This window comes from Scylla paramamosain, chromosome 42 (assembly GCF_035594125.1).
Source record: "Scylla paramamosain isolate STU-SP2022 chromosome 42, ASM3559412v1, whole genome shotgun sequence".
Lineage (NCBI taxonomy): Eukaryota > Metazoa > Arthropoda > Malacostraca > Decapoda > Portunidae > Scylla > Scylla paramamosain.
The window spans coordinates 10,539-35,363 of record NC_087192.1 but is presented as its reverse complement, the minus strand read 5'-3'; the positions used below and the strand labels follow the sequence as shown (position 1 = coordinate 35,363).

The 24,825-nt window shown below is 37.6% G+C and overlaps 1 protein-coding gene across 2 annotated transcripts; it reads left to right on the top strand.

Moving 5' to 3' along the window:
* Positions 1-1,088: 1,088 nt before the first annotated feature.
* Positions 1,089-23,408, top strand: LOC135093232 (acylphosphatase-2-like). Of its 2 annotated transcripts, none has more exons than XM_063992224.1 (4): positions 1,089-1,197; positions 5,486-5,502; positions 18,843-18,952; positions 22,881-23,408. In XM_063992224.1, exons 1-4 carry the CDS (start codon positions 1,143-1,145, stop codon positions 22,993-22,995), a joined length of 297 nt encoding a protein of 98 aa, XP_063848294.1. In that variant the 5' UTR covers positions 1,089-1,142; the 3' UTR covers positions 22,996-23,408. The 2 variants fall into 2 exon arrangements, with proteins under 2 accessions (XP_063848294.1, XP_063848296.1); XM_063992226.1 differs by lacking the exon at positions 18,843-18,952 and adding an exon at positions 12,342-12,451 and having other exon boundaries at positions 1,099-1,197.
* The last annotated feature ends 1,417 nt before the right edge of the window (positions 23,409-24,825 follow it).

Below are 24,825 nucleotides of genomic sequence, written 5' to 3'. Positions count from 1 at the left end.
ACACACACACACACACTACATATTTTTTTCAATAACTTTATGATGAAATATATATTTTTTTCCCCACAAAACATCGTCGTAAAATGAGGGTTGTGCCTTATGCAGAGGCACGTCTAATAAGCCGGCAAGTATGGTACTTGGCACATTTAGATTAGTTGCATACGATAGAATTCGAATATACTGAAAACCTGGTGTACTTGAGTCCAGAAAAAAAAAAAAAGCTTTATTGTTTTAATTGCCCTTTCACCAGCCCCCACAAAAAAAAAAAAAAAAATAGGAATACAGACCCAAATTGCAGAAAGTTATTTGGAAAACCGTTAATGAAAAGACTCCCTTAATTACAAGTCCCATTTGGACACACAATGCTGCTAGTTGTGACAGAGCTAACTGAAGCCATCCTTAGCAGCAACGATCAAACGACTATTTGTTAACTAACATTTGCTAGTCAAGCTTTGGCACTTTTAACTTCTGCTAGCTAACAGAAAAGTTTTATGTATGCCCAGTCTTTTCCTTTCCTTTCTCTGGTACTGAGTTCTAAATCTGTTTACATAGAACTATTGGTGGAGGCTACAATTTTATATATTTTAAGATTTTTATTGTAAGGAGACAAATTTTACGCAAAAGTTGTTGTTTTAAAAGGTTCATTATAATTATATGGAAATAACACAAAGAAAAAAAAATAAAGTTCACTTTATAATAAACTCTGGGTGACACCAGTAGTAGTAGTAGTAGTGATAATAATAATAATGATAATATTAATAAAAATAATAATAATGACAATAATAATAATAATAATAATAATAATAATAATAATAATGATAATAATAATAATGATAATAATAATAATAACAAAATAATAATAATAATAATAATAATAATAATAATGATAATGATAATAATAATAGTAATAGTAATAATAATAATAATAATAATAATAATAATAATGATAATGATAATAATAATAATAGTAATAGTAATAATAATAATAATAATAATAATAATAATAATAATAATAATAATAATAATAATAATAATAACAACAATAATAGAAAAGTCAAACCAAGGTTTCCCAGATAATGATACGTCATTATACGAGTAACCCGGCAGTCTCTGTGCGCTCGGCCTCAATAACAGAACTAGCCATGGCATCGCAGAGGCTCCTTGCTGTCGATTTCGAAGTGTTTGGGCGTGTTCAAGGTAATGTCAGCATGTCATCTCTCTCTAGTAGTTTTAGTAATTCTATGAAGGTTCGTGTGAGTGGTGAGGACAGCCTGGCAAGTATGAAACTCTTCCCATGTTGACCATGACCAGTACATAGCCAACGTTCAGTGATGAATGGCTGCCCGGTCTGCACCAGTCATTCGAGAGCTTTCCAGATCTATGCTCAACAAGGGCATGACGTTATTACAGAAGTATACCTGTCTCACACCGGTACAACAAGCTTTTTTTTTTCCTAGTTAGTTCTGTTATGTGGCCGGAGATTCAGACCTGACCAGCTCTCCGCGGCCATACACCACTGTCAAGATTTTTGGCTAATACCACTGTTCGAAGCTTACCAGGTCACATGGATTCGGTGTCCAGGGACCCCACGGGTTTATTCAGCTTGTACTTAACTAGCGGTTGAGTGGAACAATCACATGATTTATTCAGCTTGTCTGTGGGGGCACACAGCAGACTACTCCTTCCTGGAGGAGGACACAAAACACTCTGGGTGACACAGTAGACTCTATGGAGGGAAGGCACACTGCCTTGAGCTTTCGCGTGCGCCCAAGGCTAACAGTCTATATACATCAATATCGGCCTTCTGGTCACCTATGAAGCAGTACTATTAACTGACCTGACTCACCTGGTGGGTTTCCCTTTCCCAGCAATATGTTCAACTAAAGAGAAAGGGAAGGTGCACTCTGCTGATGCACCAGCCCATCAGTATAAATAAACTCTGGTAAAAATGCCAAATACAACCTTCATCCCTTTCATCTATATTCCCCCTATCCCCAACAAACATGGAGACCTGGTGGGAAAGGGGGTTTTTGGGTGGGGAGGCCAAAATAGACTAGATATGGTGATACAAAAAAATCCAAGGACAAAACGTGAGGGAAATTTTGGTAAATTTGCAGTTTCTGCCAATATCCCCAATCTCTTTTTCTCCAACAAGCTTGTGGGAGCTGTAGAGAATTGGGTGTTTTGTGCGGAGGACACATGAAATGAGGTTTTATGGTGGGGTAAGCCAAATTAAGGCAATTTTGGACATTCATGAAAAGTCTAAAGTTGAGATGCCATGTTTTGACAAGTGGGGAAATTTCTAGCCTAACCTATCTTTACTAAGGACACTAACCTAATCTAGCATTACCCAACCTAACCAGGGGGGATTGCTTCATCCCTCCCCTTAAGGACACTAACCCAACTTAGCATTACCTAACCTAACATTAACCTAACTGGGGGGCTTCAGCCTCCCTGGATCTCGCCCTTAAGGACCTAACCTAGCATTGACTTAACTGGAGGGGCTTCACTCCCCTCAGACCCCACCGCCCCCAACCTCCTTAAGGACACTAACCTAACCTAACCACCTAACCAGTATGTACCACAGCAGTCACACACTATTCCTCATACAAATAAGCTGAGCTTATGTATGGACAAAAACAATGACTTTTTATATATTTCACCCACACATGAACTACTTTCTGAGGCGCATAGGAAGTGTTCCAGGGCTTGGTGTGTGAAAGGAGCCATACCGTGCACATAATTTGTGGACTTAGGCTCTGGGAGGCACCTCTGATTTCAATGCTGATTTGTGAGTTAACTATAAGAGGCTGCTGTGTAAAACTTTTACATATGTACACTACAGTAAGCATAATATCTCAGTATATAAGTCTTTTACAGATTGCTAAAAAGGTGGTGTTCTGCATATTTTCCCAAACTTTACATGTAATGCATGAATGGGTAAAAATTTACAATAACTCCTTGTCACATAACTCCTCCCCCTTCCCCTAACAAGCTTGAGGGACCTCTGGGGAATTGGGGGATTTTGGGGAAATGCAGAAAGTGGGATTTTATGATGGGGAAGCCAAATTTGGACTCAATGTGTGAAAGGAGCTGTACTGTGCACACAATTTGTGGACTTGTGCTCTGGGAGACATCTCTGATTTCAGTGCGGATTTCTGAATTAACTATAGGAGGGCACTGTCTAAAACTTTTACAGATATACACAACAGTAAGTATATGTCATTGTTCAAGAAGAAGTAAGGAGGAATTATTGTAAACATTAACTCATGAATGACTAGAAGTGCATCATAAGCAGCAGCAGTTTGTAATGCAAATGGCAGCAGTAATAAAATGAAGATAACCATTAGATCTTCCCATGAATAGTTCTCAACTCATCTCAATTTAACCCTTAACCCCTAAACAGTGGTGATCATCTATTTAGGGACGAGCCAGTGGCTCGCCCGCAGCAGTGATCATCTATTAAGGCATGATTTTTCGTGCCTAGTGTTTTGAATTCAGACATCTCATTATCCTCTCAGATGTTCTAGAGACAAGGCAACCAAATTGCTAGGGAGAAGTGATTCTCTCCTGGGATAGTGATCTCAATCATGATTTATGGAGCTATGGAGGTGTCTGGCAACTCATGTGATGTGCTGGGTGGAACAGGAGCTTTCTGTGTGCTTTTTGGCCTCAAATGCCACAGTATGGTAGCTTTGAAATCTTTGTGTGTATGTGCATAATTATTATTATTATTATTATTATTATTATTATTATTATTATTATTATTATTATTATTATTATTACTAGTAAAGTATATGAGGCAATAGATAATGGTGGTAGTTATGACATCTTATATCTGGACTTTAATAAAGCATTTGACAAGATACCCCATCAGAGGCTCCAGAGAAAGGTTAGGGCACATGGGATAGATAGGAAGGTGTTTGGCTGGATAGGGTCATAGCTTAGCGACAGGTGATAAGAGTTGTAATAAACGGCTCTAAATCTGAGTGGGTTCATGTAATTAGTGGGGTGCCACAGGGATTAGTATTAGGGCCAATGTTGTTTTTAACATATATCAATAACTTGGATAGTGGAATTAGTAGTGATGTTAGTGAATTTGCGGATGACACAAAAATAGGTAGATTAATTAGGTCAAAATCGGATGCCATCACTTGCAGGCAGGTTTAGTTAGGATGAATGAATGGATGGACAGATGCAAATGCAGTTTAATATCAATAAATGCAAAGAAAGTACTTAGCTTAGGTAGAGGAAACCCACACAGTAGGTACACAATAAACAACAAAACTGGTAGGTATGGGGTACGAGAAAGATTTAGGAGTTATAGTTAGCTCTGAACTCTGTCTAGGAAAACAATGCATAGAGGCCAGAAACAGGGCAAACAGGGTGTTAGGATTCATTTTTAGGAGTGTTAAAAGTAGAAGTCACAAACTAATATTAAAGTTATACTTGGCGCTGGTCAGACCTCATCTAGACTACACTGTGCAGTTCTGGTCCTCTCATTACAGGAAAGATATAGGTTTATTAGAATCAGTACAGAGGAGAATGACTAAAAAGATACAGGGGATGAGGAGTATTCATTATGAGGCAAAATTAAAGCTGTTAAATTTACATTCTTTAGAGAGACTTGGGTTAAGAGAGGACCTGATAGAAGTCTTTAAGTGGTATAAGGGTTTTAACAAGGGGGATGTAAGCAAAATTCTTAGGATCAGCAACCAGGATAGAACAAGAAGTAACGGGTTCAAGCTTGAAAAATTTAGGTTTAAGAAAGAGATAGGAAGAAATTGGTTCTCAAATAGAGTGGTAGATGAGTGGAACGGATTCAGTAATCATGTTGTTAGTGCTAAGACATTAGGGAGCTTTAAGAGAAGATTAGACAGGTTTATGGATGGGGATGATAGGTGGAAATAGGTAGGTATATTTCATACAGGGACTGCCACGTGTAAGCCTGGTCGCTTCTTGCAGTTTCCCTTATAGTTCTTATGTTCTTATGACCAGCATGAAATACTTCATGCTAATTAGATACCAGATGCCCTTTCAGATGCAGTTCTTCCTGGCACTGGCACTGAATTGCACTGGTTTGTGCTTGCTGTACCTGAGGAGCTGGTATGTTAGGCAGGAAGGTTAGAACAATAGTGTTCTGAAATACGCTCTGATGGATGGATCCTGATTTTTTTTGAGGAGGGACACTGGCCAAGGGCAACAAAAATCCAATGAAAAAAAAAAAAAAAAAAACTGAAATGCCAGTCCCAGAAAAGGGTCCAAAATGGTAGTCAAAAATTGAAGGATAAGTGTCTTGAAACCTCTCTTTTGAAGGAATTCAAGTCATAGGAAGGTGAAAATACAGAAACAGGCAGGGAGTTGCAGAGTTTACCAGAGAAAGGGATGAATGATTGAGAATACTGGTTAACTCTTGATTTATAGATGGCTATATGATTCTTTTGTGATGAAAATTAAGTTTTCAATAAGTTTCTCTCTGTTCCAGGTGTCTTCTTTCGCAAGGTGAGATGTCTGCGAGCTTGACCTGATTCTTAAGGTTTGTGCCAGTCATGAATATTACTGCAAAGAAAATATGTTCAGATTTAATTTGTAACGTAGTATGCAGCTAAAATAGCAATGCATTCATTTTACATAGTTACTGTACTACAAGAAAAATAGAAAAAAATTGATAATACTGCATAGGTATGGGATTGTAGCAGGAATTAATGTATGGTTAAGGACAACAGTTTGGTACAATACTAAGGTTACTTAGTTATATACTTAACACTTATGAAATAAAATTATTAGTTAAAAATGTGAAAAGTCCTTCAAGATATTCATTATATCTATGTAATCATTAATAATTTTATAAAAAAATTTTTTTCAGAATAAACTTGATCCATTCTAAATGTATATACATCAATATTTTGTTCCATCGCATGTATTTAATCACTAAACCATGACCCTTCCCTTGAGTGAACAATTGTGATTGAATAGAAGCATTTTTCAGTGATTTTATAGATCTCTCTCTCTCTCTCTCTCTCTCTCTCTCTCTCTCTCTCTCTCTCTCTCTCTCTCTCTCTCTCTCTCTCTCTCTCTCTCTCTCTCTCTCTCTCTCTCTCTCTCTCTCTCTCTCGTCTGTTTACCAGGTTTGTAGATAATTAAAAAATATACTTGTACAAATACTGTATATAAAAGCTTTATTTTTTTATTATTATTATTTTTTTATAGAGCAGATTGGAATTTGAAATGTTGAAAGAACTATTTGCCAGGATGATTGATGGCAAGAACTTTCTTCCTGTAATTTATCAGTGATCTTCTAAGCCAAACTTCTTGTCCTATCTACTGATAATACCACTTTGCACTTTTCTGTTGCACTTTTCCATGTCTTTTCATAGACATCCAGTCCTTCAGGAATTATATAACCTGTGCAGGGAAGTCACAGAAAACCTTATTTCTGATCTTTCTGAAATTTCTTATTGGGGCAGAGCAAACTTAGCATTGCCTCAGAACCCAGTTCCTCCATCTATCAACTCAACACAACCTTCTTGATAACTATCCTCTCTTCTTCAGTGACACTTAGTTGTTCCCATCTTCTACATTGAACATCCTCAGTCTGTCCTTTACTAATAATCTAAATTGGAAACTTTACATCTTGTCTATTGCTAAAACAACTTCTGTGAAGTTTGGCATTTTGAAATGTCTTCACCAGTTTTCCTTCCCCCCCTCCCACCCCAACAAGCTGTTAACTCTGTACAGGGCCTCATGTGGCCATGTACAGAGTGTGCTTCACATATACGGTAGAGTTCCACTCATACTGCTCTTTTGAACTAAGTGAAATCAAAAGCATTTAATCTTATCAGTTCTTTTCCTCTGACCACTCATACTGCTCTTTTGAACTAGCTGGAATCAAAAGCATTTAATCTTATCAGCTCCTTTCCTCTGACTGACTGTCTTCAGCCTTTCTCTCTTCACTGCAGTACTTCATCTCTTGTTATAATATCTCACTGCTGTCAGGCTAACTGCTCTTTTGATCTTGCTAACTGCTCTTTTGATCTTGCTAACTGCTTCTCTGATCTTGCTAACTGCTCCTCTGATCTTGCTAACTGCTCCTCAGATCTTGCCTCTTGTTTCCTTGCTGTACAAGACTTTTTACTTTCTTTTGCCCCTATTCTGTCCACCTCTTTAATGCAAGAGTTAACTTGTACTCTCAGTCTTTCATCCCTTTTTCTTGTAAACTTTGAAACTCCCTAGTACTCTCAGTCTTTCATCCCTTTTTCTTGTAAACTTTGAAACTCCCTGTCTGTTCATGTATTTCCTCTTACCTATGATTTGAATTCTTTCAAGAGGGAGACTTCAAGACACTTATCCTCCAATTTTGGATCATCTTTTTTGCTCCTCTCTTTTAGGGACTGGCTTCTCAGTAGGCCTATTTTTTCTATTTTTTTTGTAGGCCTGGGTGAGATCTCTCTTGTATAAAAAGATATATACAAATAAAGGGAGGTTAGACAAGATATAGTGAATATAACTGGAATTTTGCTGGCAGATATGTACAAAACTTATCACAAGGCATGACTTGTGGAAGTTGGGATTAACCTTTATCCTGCAGTGGACTTGCAGTGACTTACAGTGGTGATGATACTTGCCATACTGAGTTACCTTATATAAACTGCATCTGAGGCAAAAGAAGAATTAGAGAAATGGACCACTTTATACCAAGCAGTTCCTCATTATCACACCATCATCATCTTAAATGCCCATCCCTCTATTGAGGGATCTCCAGCATAGGATGGCTATGGCAGAAATGCCTCTGGGATGTATTGCTAGTGTGCACGTGTAACAGGCATAACATCACTTCCTATCTGCATCTTTAGAAACAGTTATATAATTTTTTTGTTTTCCAACAAAAGTTATATATCATGCATCCCATCCAATTTCTTTGAATCTCTCTCTCTCTCTCTCTCTCTCTCTCTCTCTCTCTCTCTCTCTCTCTCTCTCTCTCTCTCTCTCTCTCTCTCTCTCTCTCTCTCTCTCTCTCTCTCTCTCTCTCTCTCTCTCTCTCTCTCTCTCTCTCTCTCTCTCTCTCTCTCCTCTCAAAGGAGAGAGAGTAGTGTTTTGCACTACTGATTTTACTCCGCATTATCATACTTAATTACAATATGCTGTGATTAGAGTGTGATTATAGTGATTGGTTTTAGAAATACAGTTATGTCTGTTTCCCTGTACACTTTGTGAAGATATGAGTCTGAGGAACTTTATCTGAGGAACACTCTGCTGAAACCTTATAGGTATGCATTAATGCTATGTATTTATTTAATCTACATTAATGAATTAAACTCCTCAGCCACTCAGAAAAATAAATAAAATCAAAATAAATAAAAAGAGGCTGTTGTACACTAGAACATTTATTTATAGTAAAATGCTTAGGAATGTCACCCATGCAGGCACAACTCTAATCAGATAAACAGCTATTTACCACTGTCCTACTTCTGTCCTTGGAACATCCTGATAATAGGAAGCTGACTCGTACACTTGGCAACAAAATAAGGTTAGAGCTCTCCCTCCTCCCCTCCCCCACTCATTGAGGAGTGTTGCTGTCCATATTGAAGTGGGCTGGTGTTCCCTCCTTGGTCTAGTCTCCATGCATTGTTTTTTTTGTCAGAGTCCAGCGTCTTCTTTGTTTAAATGGAACTGGCCCACTGTTTTGTGTTCCTGCCTGTCTCTGTGGCCAGAGGATATCTGTTTGTATGTGCTTTGGGTTGGACAGTCTTCCATTTTTTCAGACATCACTGTTAGGGGAGAGTCTGTCTTCTGAAAAATCAAAGATTGACTGAACTCAAATCAGAGTGCCATAATAGCTTATTGAGCTGTGGGCAGTTTGCTCATAAGGTATTATGGCTTAGCCTAGTCATATTGTACTTGTGTGTCTCTTTCCCTAGGACGTATACTTGCTAGTCCTTTCTCAGCAAGTGTGATAAGTTTTGTGTTGTATTTTTTTCCCTGTGGGTGAGACAGGGTGGCAACCTGAGGCATTTTCTGTGTATGATCATGACGAGTTACCTGAACCTTTCATTGTAGGAGGTTCTGCACTAGACTACAGAAAGAGTGGTCTGAGGGAAGCTGACCTGAGTGAGTGGCAGCTGTAAGAGGGGCTAGGTTTGTGACTGTAACACTTCTGATGACCTCATTCAGAATGAAAGTCAAGCTGTGGATGAGGCTCTATCTGTTTGCAACCAGCAATTTGCCTGCTACAAGGGTGGTAACCTAGGGAAAGCTGACTCAACTTAGTGACAGCTGTAAGAGAGGCTGGGTCTGTTCATAACGTTTGTTAGGTTCTTGAGTCTATCAGACAAGACTAATTTCATATTTGATGAAGTTTTAGAAAAAAAAAAAAAAAAAAAATTCTCAGCACCATACTCAAGATATCTTAAGCCTGGATGTGGCTAGTTCAAGTGTGTGAGGTGATGGGTGGTGTGACAATTGCTGGCTTTGGTACTGGAACACTAAACTGATTGTTGCTATATAAATCCTGAACATTAATCCTCCACATCTGGCCTTGCTATGGTCACAATCATCTTAATGTTTCCCAATTGTTTTCTTCTGAGGTAGTTGGCTGCTTTCCTATAGAGCCTCATCAATGCATCTGATATGGATAGACAGTTAGAGAAGTAGAAAAAAACAAACCAGACAAGAAGAGCTGACTTTAGCAATGATCCAAGCAAATCCAAATGTGTACATACTTACATAGATTCATTCAACAATGAAAGCTTAAGTTTTATGAATATATCGGGATCATATGGAGTGGTACATGAGTGCCACTCCACTCAATAATGCTGTGCTCATCATGGCATTATTGCACTCCTCCCCAACACACAGACACATTCCATGAAAGATTATAGTATATATTACTGCACACTTAACAAAATTTTAACCAATAAAGGGTAGCTGGCATCTATAGTTGATGCAACATAGATGGCAGGTGGTGTCTATATTTGACTTGCATTTTGCGAGCTTAATTTTAAATTTCCATGCAAATTTTTGGGCCTGCGAATATACTTCTCTCACAATGATGTCTCCCTCTGAGCCTTAGTGTCCTGCGAACCATAGTGATAGCTACAGGAGGAAATAATCGTTCCCCTTCCTCTGATTGGTCAGACAAGGGTAAGCAGCCAGTGATTTCCTCTCCACATAAGGGCAGATTTGCTCTGAACCAACCCCTTAGTGAAAGTTACTCTTTCAAGTCTCAAAAGTGTTTTAACTGGAGAAAAAATAAAACAGTAGACTGTGTTTTGCTCATGTACATCTTCCAACCATTACGATTACAACTTTTTTCTTGCGTGTTATAAGTGACAGACAGCAGTACTATTTCCTTTAGTGTGTCTACAAAATGATAGATATAGGCATTCATGTGAGTGAGTGACTGAGAGATACTGGTGAGTGAAGCAAATAAAGGAGGCTTGGGGTCCCCCCGCTGAAGCTCCAGCCACACCACTAAATGGCACACAACCATCTGAACATAGGCTGAGAAAGCACTAAAAGTTACTTAATTTCATCAATTCATCACAGACACCATATCACCTTGAGAGTTTGGGTTTGTGAGAGATTGAAAAGGAAGGATTGATGATTGTGATGCTATTGCTTTTTGAGCAATCAGTCAAGGCAGAGCTGAGAAATTGGTGATGGAAAATTACCTAATTTTGCTGAATTGTCAAAACTAGGCTGGGAGGGATGCCTGCGAGGAATGTTCCTGTCCTTTTGGGATTAATAATTGATGCTGTCCCCTTTACATTTAATCATGTCCGTCAGCTGTGTAGGAAGACTTGCAGAAATTCTTAAGGGTTTGGGGAGGTAAATTATTCCATGCTGCACGTACAACAGCCTCCAGCTTCAGGATGGAACTGATATCCTTGCCCAGTAAACATCTTTTTATTATTGACAAAAGGTTCTCAATAGGATTCAGGTCCAGGGAATTGTTTGGCCAGTCATCAAAGAACCTCACTTTACAGTCCTTAAGTTACTGAACTACAGATTTGATGGTATAACACGGTGCACCATCCTGCACAAAACCCATAGCCACAGACTGGTCAAACGCCTCAGGTAAATTGTCACGCAATAACTCAAAGGTAATTATACTGGTTCATATACTGGTTTTTTGGAGGAACAACGAGTTCATCGACACTGTGCACTGAAACACCTCCAAACCATTAGCAAGTCTGGGTGTTTTGTGGTCCCACAGGTGTACTGTGAGTCTAGAGGGTCACTACTTCTGGGCCACTACACATGCCCCCACGGTTACAGGTGACAGTGAAGGTTGATTCATCACTCCAAAGTACCTTTCACCACTGTTAAGGAGCCCATTAAAGATGTTTCTTTGCAAAATCCAGCCTATGTTTCTTCTGTACCTTAGATGAGATCAGTTTCTTTACCTGATGGTGACCATTGTAGCCCAATTCTGACACATGTCTGTTAATGGTTCTTATAGATACGTCTGAGAGATGATGCGGATTCTTTTCTTTCAGTCCTCTAGCTGTTATCTTAGGTGTGCTTTCTAACTGCTTCTTAACCACAGTTAAGGTGCGAAGAGATGTCTTCTTCAAGGGCCCTGGTCGAGACAGTTTCAGAGACAGTGAATCTACACCCCTGCCAGCCTTGAAATGTTGCTCCCAGTTCTTTACAGAATGCCCACACACACTAACATTCTTGATTGTTTCTTTTGTATGATGCCCAGCTCTGTAAAGCCCTGTGATCTCTGCAATAGTCTCAGGCATTAAAGACTTCCTTTTATCCATAATCAAACAGGTATAGCCCCAAAACCAATGAGAACACTGGACAAAAGATGGGGGACATGAGAGAGAAAAACACAACACTTCCTGTCACCACAGAAGCCACAAGAGCACTGAAGTGTCTCTGTGGTGTGAAGCTGAAGGCGGTGAAGTTATGATAACCTCTGCTACCAGGCATAATGCACTGACAAAACCTAGAACCTCCCTATATGATAGGCCATTACTTTTCATCATAGCATTATGCCAAGCCCTCACCCGGCACAATGCTGTGACGACTACTTTATATATGCACCATGAATTTGATTTTGTATCTGATTATTGTGATACGTAATATTGCCCATTGATCAAGATTAGTGTTTATCATGGCACTTATTTCTTACCCATTGCAGAAATCTACATGCTTTGTCACAGGAACCCATTAGGTTATCACAGTAAACACATAATTGATTGAGATTTTTGGGATAGAAAATTATGAAATTATCAGAAGTTAAGATATCTTGTGTATGTATAAAGGAAAGGTACAAATTATTGTGAATAATCAAGTAATTTTTTTCTTTTTTACTTTTTCTCCCTGCTAAGTACACAAAGAAGAAAGCGGTTGAGCTGGGTATTCGAGGCTGGTGTAAGAATACTGAAGAGAAGACTGTCACTGGCCAGCTGGAGGGACCCTGCCAACAGTTGTCTCACATGTATGCTTCATCTTTACAGTTTGGTGCAACGGTAGCATGCAGTCTTTTTATTATCTTAGAAAAATGCAACTTTTTTTTATGAAGTGCATTTGTGGATGGGACTTGCACTGGCCTTATGAAATTTTCTACATGAATGTGAGAAAAGTATACTCTGCTTTTGAAAAATTTGCTATTGCATTTCACTTGTCTCATGACAAAGCAATGGATCTTATATCACAGACCTACAGCCACAAAGGTGCTTGAATCTCTCCAGCTGCTCAACTAAGTATGCAGTGTTTATTGTTGTCATCTTTTTCTCCTTTCTATAAAAAAAAAAAAAAAAAAAAAGTTAAATAGCTCTGGATTTGGTCTGAGAGGGAAGATGATTTTAACAGGACCCAATCACAAACTTCACCTATCTAGGGTCTTGACTACTTAGTAAATGTGACACTTCATTATCTTTAAGATTAGAGCCATTTTACTATAACCTGCTTTTGAATCATATATATATATATATATATATATATATATATATATATATATATATATATATATATATATATATATATATATATATATATATATATATATATATATATATATATATATATATATATATATATATATATATATATATATATATATATATAAGCAGCTATGTGCGACAAGGGGCCAAGCACCAACCACTGTGAAATGGAGTTAATAATGTATTCTGTTCTATAGTTTCCCCTACATCTTAGAAATAACATTGATGTGATCATATCTCTATAATGCGTGCAGCTAACGTTCATTAATCCTAGTAGTGTATACCTCATCAACCATGCTATTGCAATCACTATCTCTTTTGGTAAATATCAGATGTTTGAAGAGGCAGCTGCTGATAATGATGGTTGATTTTAATGCAAAACATTAATGTGCACAATTGTTACTTAAAAAAAGATAGTGTTACACACATGAAAGTTTCCATAAATGACAATAAAAAACTTAATCGCGGGTTACACAAGTTTTCTCTCATCAACACATGCCACACCAGCCAGCCCAAACTGTCGTCCGGTATTGCTAATGCCAATATCCTTATGTTTTGTGTCAAGTTATTATAGGAAGCTGTGTTATTAATTAATAATTATTACTTAACTATTGCTAAGAGAGAGAGAGCGAGAGAGAGAGAGAGATGGAACTGGTTGAAGCTTTAGTGAAAGGCTATGGTGAGATGGGTTGCAGAATGTCCTTAAGGGGAGGCGTCAGCAAAAAAATGAAAAATTTTTTACAACCTCATTTTTTTTTATTTTTTTTTATTTTTTTTTATTTTATTTTATTTATTTTTTTTATTTTTTTTTATTTTTTATTTTTTATTTTTTTGTTTAATTACCCCTGGTCTGCTCATTTTTCTGTGAAAAATGGTATCTTTATGCCACAATTTCTTCTGTGTTTATTTATGTTCCCTTTAAAGCTCTATTTAAAAGTCCCTTGCACCGCAGGCCTTGTGGCGTATCACTCTTCACAACTCTGAAGTCTTTTATTTTTCTCTTTTTTTTTTTTTTCCTTTTTATTATTTTGCGATATATAGTAATAGGAAGCACACTGGAAGATTATGGGTACAGGCCACCACGAGCGTCGTGCTTCACCTTAGGGTCTCTTGAGATGTCCATAGCAGAGGTAGTATGCTGGAAAGCCACTCGTCTGACTGCCTTCCTGCCTTTATTAGTTTCCTGGTAGTACTCCCTCAGGTTGGATACTACTTGTCCCAAGTAAATCTACAGTCATGACTCATCCTTCCAAACAGAAGATGTGGCAGAGTGCAAGAATTCAAGCTTTACAGGAGAAGAAGAGAGCAAAACAAGTGAATCAGGCTGACTTATTGCCCTTGCACATGATATCACCACCTATCACCACTTAGTCTCACAACAGCCCTCCTCATCATCTCGGTAACCGCCCTCAGCTTCACAGCATTTGCTTTCACCACCACTAAGTGTAACAAAGATAAAACAAGTCACAAGTTCGGACTTACATTGCCAACTCCTGCAAGACAAAATTCTGAAGATGAAGAGAGATATTTATTCACATGCTCCCAGCTAGAAAGCATCATAGGAAAATCTTGTTATGCATGTGGGGGTGAGAAGAGCATTTATGCTTCATACAGTGCCTTTGATTGCTCCATTGCTATCATCTGTGACACCTGCACAGATCATGAAGATATCTGGAAAGCCACAGCAGCTAACAGATGATGCAGGGAAAGGAAATTTTACAGAGATGAACTGTAAACTTGTTTATCAGGCCCTGTTCAACAACCTAGGAGGTAATGGCCTGAACAGAATTTCTCAAACACTAAGCACTCTCCCAATGTCAAGTGGAAAGTTCAACAGATATGCAAACTTCATGTATGAGATGTGGCAATACCTGGAAACAAATCAGAAGAAAACACATGAAGCAATTGTACAGCAGAAGACAACCAAGAGGTCAAGAGAAGCAAAATCAAGTAAGCATTACAAGGCAGGAAGCTTCTAACCTGGCAACTATGAGGATGGCGCCCTCTGATACCCTCACCTGCGAGTGAATAATGTCCTGTAAATTAGGAGGAGACCAGGTGCCAAACAGGCCTGAATGTTACAATAAATCCTTGTTTTATCTGGCTTTATCTTATTATCCCAATATGTGTAAAATACCACATATATAGAGAGAGCTTGCAAACTTCATGAAATTCACTCAACAGAAAATGGCTCATATCTCAGAACTAAAGTTATTGACATTTTGGGCTAAATAACTCCGTTGTTTCTCAAGTGATTGTGTATATACATATATCTGTAGAAAGAAGAAAAGGAGATTTTTTTTTCATCGAGAGATTTTTAAAAATACCTAAGGTCATCCCAAGAGATTTTTTTTTCTGAAAAAAAAAAACTATTTCTTAATCTATTCTTCGAGTATGGCATCCGATAATTGAAATCTTCCTCAATCAAAATTAAGCTACATGTATCTATTGTGTCCATATTAATTTTCAAAACTTGTGTGGGGAGGGTTGCTGAACTGCCAGGAGATTAATGAAGGCATCCTGCTCCATGTAAAAATTCAGGTCCCCCACTATCATCACATGGGAACACTTGTGATGCTTGAGCAGGGTGTCGAGTTCCTCCAACAGGAAGTCTAGCAGGGCTCGTCCTTGTCTTGGGGGATGGTACATGACACAGAGGAGAAGCCTACTGTTGTCTGCAAGTACCACCCCGAAGAACAGTGCCTCCATCAGGTGTGGCACGGCTACCTTGAGTTCCTGTGGCCATCCTTAAAACGGGCAGCAACACATCTGCCTGCTTTATTTTCTCGGTCCATCCTCACCCACAGGGAGTAGCCTGATATTTTGCCGAATGTCGGCTCCACCTCGTCACTCAGCCACGTTGTTGTCACTGCAACACTGTCAGCACTATGTCTCAGCATGAAATTGTGGCTAAGGTCACCCACATTGGTGCGGAGTCCTCTCACGTTGGCGGAGACTATGGTCAGGTGGCAGCTGGGGCGTCTGTTCCCTTTCTCCTTGCATTGGCTTGGGAGTGAGGTGTGGTGGTGAGGCGAGACGCGTTAGTGCCTACTCTGCCACGAGGAGGGATTCCAGCCGGAGTGTTGATCGGATTGTGGCTGCCAGGAAGGCTGGAGGGGGGCCTGAAAGGACTGCTGGGGTTGGGGAAGTTGTTGCCACACTAAACCCTCCATCAGAACCCTCATGAACATTCTCTCCTGCCTTTGTTCCTAGCATTCGTCAGCAGCACAGCTGTAGCACACGCTGCTACAGCCGCGTGCTGCAGCCTGTGTGGCTGGGAAAGAAGCAGTAGTCACATCGGACCCTTTGCTCTCTCCTGTGCCTCATTGGGTACGTGGATACCTGTGGCTGAGTCATGTGAGGAGGAGGGACAGGTCACCGGTCAGGTGTGATGGGGTGACTTCCTGCCCGCCGCTGGCTGCGTCACTGTTGCTGGGTCTTCTTCTTGCTTCCATTGTTGTTGTTGTTGCTGAGACTAGAAAGAGGAATGAAAAAAATGATTGAGGCTGTGAAAGAGTTTTTGGAGAGAATGTGGTATGCCAGATGTAGGAACAATTAGTGTAGAGGATACTGGTTGTTTTTCTGTTTGTCTTTGGTCTGTTTGTCCTCTACAGGAGTTACCAATCCAAATGCATGGTTCAGGAGTGATCCTGAGCCTCCTGTATTATAAAGATCAAGAGCTTTTTTTTTTTCTCTCTCAATGGTTATCACATTTCTTCTTCCCACTGCTTGCATTAGCACTTTTCACTCTCTTAGGAACCATTTTCTGGTTAGAATGATCACAAAACAAGGCTGTAAGAGTAAAATAAGTAGAGGCTTTGGGCAAGAAGACAATGGTGGGAATGCTGTGCCACTGGTAGTGTGGGCGCAAGTGGGGTTTGCAGGTGCATGTTGATGCAAAATCTAGGTGTCAGGAAAGGGCATAAATTGATTTGGGCGTATACCAGGGCAGGTGTGACCCACTATATATACATTTACATTTAAATAAAGTACTTCTCCATTTTCTACCTTTGTGACATAACTTATTCGCTATTAATAAAATATTGGGCTCATTTTGGGCGGTTCCTGAAGGTGGGGTGGGCGGGTTTTGGGCTATTTTTTGAGTGGAAGTTGATGGGAAAATAACCATAACCTGCCAACTCTGATGCACTGCCTCTGCCTCAGTCTCGCAGCAGCAGTTAAAGTGGAAGGTTGCTGCGCTTGAATGTATGTATGTAACTTCGTTTACTTGTTCGTTTGCTTGTAATATATTCTTGTTTACTTGAGCACAGTAAAAACATTTTTCTATAAGATTTGTTATTTTATTTATACCAAAATAAATTATATGCTTTACAATTTACATCCAGTGCATGAGTTACCAAAATTTATATTATTTGAGGTTCATTTTTTGTATACCAAAACAAAGTTTAGAATGGGAGGGGGAATCAGACCACCATTTTTCTCGAATTTTTTGCCTTTTATCATCAGTGGTTCCCCCAATTAGATCAATATACTGAGAGTTTATTTTACCTTTAAATAAATGAGAGCTGCAAATTCAACAAAATGGTTGGATGCACATACAACAACACCCCACATCTCAAGCCTATAGTCACTACACATGCAGTTCTCAAAAAGAAGAAAAAAAAAAAAACAGTGGTACAGTAAAATCCCTCTTATCCGGCATCAACGGGACCGCCGACATGCCGGATACTTGAATGTTGCCGGATACTTGAATAGAAGTGAAATTACGTCCACAATCACCACCCTACACTCACGCATCTTACCATAACAAAGATCAGCTGATCTTAATCAGCAGCTGATCCGATCAGCTGCTTAAGTGTAAGCACAACACGCTTCCTCTTTACAACTTTAGGCATGATGAAGGCGTCAAGCGATAAACAGTGCACACGCGGGACTGAGTCACTGAGTAAACACAGTGCAGTGGGCCACGGGTGGCACGAAGCAGTGCACTCTGGTGGCGAGGGGACAAAGTATGCCTCGCGTGGGAATTTTAATTGATTTTATGAGTACACATTGATTTTTTTATTTTAAGGCTCGGAGAAAAATGTGCCGGATACTTGAAGCTGCCGGATACTCGAATGCCGGATGAGAGGGATTTTACTGTACCTTGATTTACGAGTGCCCCAACTTTCAAGTTTTTCAAGATACGAGCAGTCGCTTCTTTGATTTTTTTTTTTTTTTTTTTTTTTTTTTTTTTTTCTTTGAGTTGCGAGCCAAAATCTGAGATATAAGTGAGCTTCAGATACGTTGCTGCTAGTTGGCACAGCAAGTGCCACAACATATGTCCAGCATTCCTTGTTCAACTCATTCACTTCACATGCTTATTTTACAATATTTGTTACTTATAAATAGATTTCTCTGACAGAAAATCCTTGATATAACCATAGGTGGGCATTATATCATGATAATAATATCGTGTTATTGGTTATCCAATAATCATTTTCCCACATAATCGATTCATCAGTGTGTGTGTGTATGTGTGTGCATTCATGCACATGTATGCATGCATACTTAAGTTTTTTGCCTAGTGCATAGATAGGGAAGTTAATGGTGGGTGGATATATATGTATTTAAGTGGATGAGATCGCATGATCCAAGATCATCGTGTACTATTATACTGGAAGTAGATATATTAGTACACACAACCCTGTTATGGCGCTTGCTACGGCAGGCCTTGGCTATTTACTTTGGGCGGTGGTTGTACATCCATACATTAAACAAAAATGTAAACTATAATTTCAGATTTGAAGTCATTCCTGAACCATAGTTGAATGATTTTGTGTATAGCATCATGTGTTATCCATTGGTTGATATATATATTGTGTTTGAAGGCAGGTAAGTTATAATGGTTCAGATAAATACAAGAATAGTTTCCTGACTTGGCAGTACACCCAGGATGAAGGAAAGAAGTTAGGTGTACGCGGCTGGTGCATGAACACCCACCACGGGACTGTTGCTGGACAATTGGAGGGACCTCAAGATAAAGTGATAATGATGTATGTTTCTGAAGTATTGTATGTGTGGCATACATTATTTGTCACATTTTGGTTCTAGTTGAATGTGGTAGTTTTTGCATGCATTTTGCATATTGGGTATTTTTGTGTAGCCTCTTAACCTTGTTGATATGTTGTTTATTCTTTTTTAGTTGTTTTCTGACAGAATTCAATTAGGTAAAAATTTTTTGGGGAAAATCATTTATACATCTGAAATTCACTTACTGTGTATTCAAAAGTATTGACTGCTTAACCTCATTGAAATGGATTAGCTTTATCCCAAAATTAACCCTTTCAGGTTCAGAGCACAAAAGACCTGTTTTGATAATGAGGAAATGCAAATGTCCTGTAATATAATTATATATCCTATGGCTGATATATATATGCACTCACAGCTTATTAGTTTGATCTTAACTTTTCCTTAATATTAAACTTAATCATGATATCAGTAAACATGTTACACATGGTAATCACATACACAATGAATAATAAATACATTTTTCATGGTATTTCCCTGATAAATTACAAACATTAAATTCTGATGATGGCATACTTGCTGGAAATTATTTAGAGGAATGACAATTTATATCAAATAATGTTGCTTATGAAATTCAATATAAAAATGTTGCTTCCATTTTTTAACAGATTCACAGCTGTGAAAATTCATTTTAATCAAGGATTCAGTTCACAATACAGTTTGTGACTGATAGATCAATAATTAAGGAATATCAATAACATGCAGAGAATAAAATATATATATATATATATATATATATATATATATATATATATATATATATATATATATATATATATATATAAAAGTCTGTGAAACTAAATTTTTCTTCTTAAATCATAGTGTCTGGATAAGAAAATACTGCATACTGTATACCTCACGTCAATTTATTCATGTTTGAAAGGCAAGTTTAGAATTTTAGCCCATTTGTGGTTATCTATTATTAGAAAGTGTGTGTACTCCTGCCGGTCATGAAAAATGGAAAAATAAATTATTGGCATAATGAATCCCAAAGTAGCTCCTAATGAAGAAAATAACATGGAAATTTCCTTCTTATCTTTTTAAGTCCTGTCATCACTTAACTGGCATCTCAGGTGCAGTGCTACCAGACATAACCCTGCCACTGACACACTATTTACACTTATTCTCGTAACAATTCATTTCTTTTGTATAGCACAGCATTCTTATGACATTGTATCACTGTGAGAATGCAATCACTCACAAAGTAATCATTCTGAACATGACCCACAAAAAGGAAATGTGGCACATTGCATATATTGTGAGATACTTGTTACCGCGTGTTACAGTATGTATGTACAGTGGAACCTTGGTTACCAAACACTTTCCTTTTCAAACAAATAAATTTTTTAACAAAATTTTTAACTCATAATTGCTTCAGTTGCCATACCACAATTTGGTTCTCAAGTTACTTGATTTAAAATATTAAAAGACAAAGCAAAAGCTTCCATTTATTACTAATTTATAGTTTCTATAAATATTTTCTTCATTTTTATATATTTGGAGGAGAGAGATAGTGTGTAAGACAGTAATTTTATCTTTGAATGGGGTAAATATGATCACATTGAAGAGCCTCGATGTAAACAAACAGTTTTTTGGCTAGCTCAGGGTGTAATCCCAACTCCCAAGCCACCTGTGGCTCTCTTGATGATCCCATAAGGCCATCACTACTGATCAACTGCATTTTCCCAGTAGCTTTTTCCAGCAGCAAAATATCTAAGTGTTATGATCACCTTCATTTTGGAGGTAAGTGGGTTGCTCCTCTTTGTCACTCTGTAAGGCTTCCCTCACTAGATCTGTGATGAGAGAATACCTGCACTGTCTAAACAATATCTTCTGATGAGTTCCATATCACTAAGTTCATTCAGTACATACTTTCTGGATAAATAATTTTTGAGCTGGAGATGTTGTGGAGTGGCCATCTTAGCTGTGGGAGCATCTGTCATAAGTTGCTAAGACAGGGTGGATTGGTGTCCAGGAATGGATTAATCCATTTTACATTGATTCCTATGGGGAAAATAGTTTTGGTTTTTGAACACTTCAGATTTCAAACGGCATTCAAGAATTAAATTCGAGAACCGAGCTTCCACTGTATATCGTTCCATTTCTTTTTGTTTTATTTACATTGTCCTTTTAGTATATTTACAGTGCACAGAAAATGTCAAGTGAAATTAAATAAAGAGGACTGAATTTGATCAGATAGAATGTTGAGGCAATGTCTACTTGCCATGGTGTATGATCGTAAACTCAGCCTGTAAAACTATTGCTAATGTAGCCATCACTTGAGAAAAGTGTGATAATTTCATAAACATAATTATAAACTGCTGAAGAAATTTCATTCACTTGGGAAAGAAAATTTCATAATACGTCAATTGATGTGGTTGACCAGAGGGAGTAACAACAAAAACATTTCAATTGATGTGGTTGACCATGAATGGGTTAATGTTGCTTGATGGTGCTTGCTAAGGTGTATAGTTATATGCAACACCTGAAGTACCATTCAAGCCTTGTACTTTGATGGAATAAGCCATTATCAGGAAGAATCCTCAACTGATATGCAGTGGGGTTGAATATGGCTGTTAGGTAAACCACAAAACTCCTGGTTCCACTGCTTTCAAGCTCCTTAACTTGTGGTTCTGAAACTAAGTGTTGTATGTGTGTGTGATTTATGACCAAGTTATCAGATTGTGTTTTGTACCAAAAACTACCTGCTATCCCACCCACCCAAACATTAAAGGCAGTTCAAATCACAAAGGGTCCCCCTTTGTATGTTAATATAAAGTTGAGTATATACATTTATATATATGCATATCTGTATGTACAAAATCTTCATGTCATTTAACAAAATATTGGCTTGTTATTGCTGACTAGAGAAAAACACTATATGTGGCCACCCAGTAAATTAGTTTGACAATTACTAAAATTTCAAGCTCTCTCATAGAAAGGTGCTGGATCATCAGCAGTGAGGGTGTACCTGCATTAAGCCATCTTCTTGACAAAAATTCAAGAGCTACTTACTAGTTGTATGCTCCTTACATTAATCAAACTAATCCTTGTGGAACAAATTAATGTGCATTTGGATCTCAGTATGCATGAAGAGTAATAGAAAATGTTTCTTTGCTCCTTACTAATATTCAGTGGAACACAATGACACTGGGAATCATTGTGTAGAAATACATTTATTTTATTGCTGTCCCTTAGATTTTGTTCTCTACAGATATCCCCTTTTTATTGCAAGTGGTTGGTGACATCCAATAAAAACTGCCATCAGAATGACAAGTGGGGAAAATAATTTTCAGTTGACTTCAGAATATTTAGTTACACTTTGGTGATATGATCATACATATTTATATTTTTCTTTTATATCTGCTTCAGTGATTTTTTTTTTCACTATTTCTTTCTTTCTTATAAGGAAATACACTTGTAGTTTGTAAGAGTACTGAATAATTTCAAGACATCACAAATCATAAACCAGTATGATTATACTGGTTTAGAAAAATAATAAATGCAAAGGATTGGACAGGGCTGATGGTTTGTTCAAGGATCAGGAAGGGAGAGAAATTTAGAGGTTGTACCTTATTTGTTTTTATTTACTTATTTAATTTTTTCATATAAAACCAGTATTTTTCTCTTGTCATCATTGTGTACTACTTAAGCCACATCAGTTATATAAGTGTTCGTCTTCATAGAATCACAAAAAATAATAAAAGTTTGTCTCATTATTCATGAATTTTGTATTCTAAGTTTCATATGCTTCAGCATATTGGTTACAAAATTATCAATTTACCAATGCATGCAAAGTATATCAAGATACAGAGTTTCTTAACTTTTAAAAGTAACCTCATAATGTTTACATTTTGCACTGTTGTGCATACTGTCTTCTTTTTCCCCCCTCAGGAAAGAATGGCTACAGAAGACTGGAAGTCCAAGCTCTCGAATTGACAAGGCTGAATTCAAGAATGAGAAAGAAATTGAAGATTATTCTTTCAAGAGCTTTTCAGTTAGGCATTAAGTTGCCAGATTAAACACTTTTAATTTCCAACCACATATCAGAAGAGTTTTAAGCATAAACAACAAATGACAAAAGTGGAGGAAAAAATTCATATATTGTTAGTTTTGGCCATTATTGATCAGATTCATATTTTCCCATTTATAACAAACCACTAATAAAATTTATTGTATATTTATACATCATACTACTACTAAAATGTGGTCCCAGAGTATAATAGCCTACTTTTTTTTTCCCCTTTATTGGCACTTCAAAGTCAATGTGTTGCATATGATTACTTCATAAATTTCTGTGGCTAGACAGTCAATAAACTTGAGGAATTATAATTTTATTATGTAATTTATTTTCTTTGATGTGCATCAAGTCTCTGTTCTTGTGTAAATGTATTCTTGTTGATCCAATACATTCATCTGTCTGTATCTATTTGTCTGTCTGTTGGTCTACCTGTCTGTTTATCTGTATCATATATATTTACAACAATAAGGGACTGTGTGTGTGTGTGTGTGTGTGTGTGTGTGTGTGTGTGTGTGTGTGTGTGTGTGTGTGTGTGTGTGTGTGTGTGTGTGTGTGTGTGTGTTCCCTAATTGTGACACATATGCCCAAACTGTTCACTCTCTATATTTACTAGTTCTATCCAAGTTTTCCTAAAAGTCATGAATGTTCCTTGCATGGAACACTTTTCCATCAAGATTATTCAAGACTTCTTTGCTTCTGCAGGGAAAGCTGTGCATTTTGATATCTCTCCTACAAAAGGAGGTCCTACAAAAGGTCCTTCAGCTTTCTTCCTTGTCCCCTCACATCCATTTATTCCATGCATGCATGCACACACACACACACACATATATACACACACACACACACACACACACACACACACACACACACACACACACACACACACACACACACACACCTCTTCCTTTATCACTTTGAACATTGCAATTCAAGTCTCCTCCTTCCTCTCTCTTTGCTAAGGTTAGGAGCTGGAGCTTGAATAATCATATATGATAGATCTCTCAAGCTAAGTAAGTGTTTTTATTTCTCCAATTCATCTACTATATCAGTTTATATGTCTGCCTACCTATTTGTCAATCTGCATTATATATACACAACAATGAAGAACAGTGTGTGTGTGTGATGAATCTAAAAGGCTGAGGTTGTGGTTAAGATGGACAGTTTAATGTATTTAATTTAATTGAGGAATGAAGCCATGAGCCATGTTGTGATATTTGTAAACACATATCATAAATGATTTTATTAGCAAGTGCTATAAGTTGTTTCAAGTATCATGCATAGTGTAGATACCAAAGAACAATACATGATCACAGTCAATCAGTATTCAATTATTATCATAGAAATGTGAAAACAGTTAAAATGTTACAGCAAGTCAGTCAGTATACTTTGAAACAATGAAAGTTAAAAGCTATTTCCACTTATGTGACCATCACACTTAAATGCATCAGCATCATGAAACTACAAAGCATAAGTATTTGGTGCACTTGATATCACATCATTTTAATGACAGTTAAGCAAATAATGTAACACAAGAAGTGCATAAGTTGAGATTGTAGGTAACTATGTAACAGTTCTGCATTGAGCTCATTCAACACAATAATAAACTAATTTATAATAATAGTAAACATTTAACACATACTTCATGTTCCATGAGTCTAGTCTTAAACCTAAGCACAAGTACAATAAAATGTTAGTGCTTGTTTTACAGTATACAATTTTACAAGATTAACTCTTAGTATTACTCATGAATATAACAGCAAATGAAGTCTAGTTTGCATGGTTCTGGGAATTCCAAGTTCACTCATAATTTTGTCTTGA

Coding starts and splice junctions, on each gene's coding strand:
- LOC135093232 (XM_063992224.1), top strand. CDS start 1,143: ATGGCATCGCAGAGGCTCCTTGCTGTCGATTTCGAAGTGTTTGGGCGT. Junction 18,953..22,880: donor CAAGATAAAGTGATAATGAT/GTATGTTTCTGA, acceptor TTCCCCCCTCAG/GAAAGAATGGCTACAGAAGA.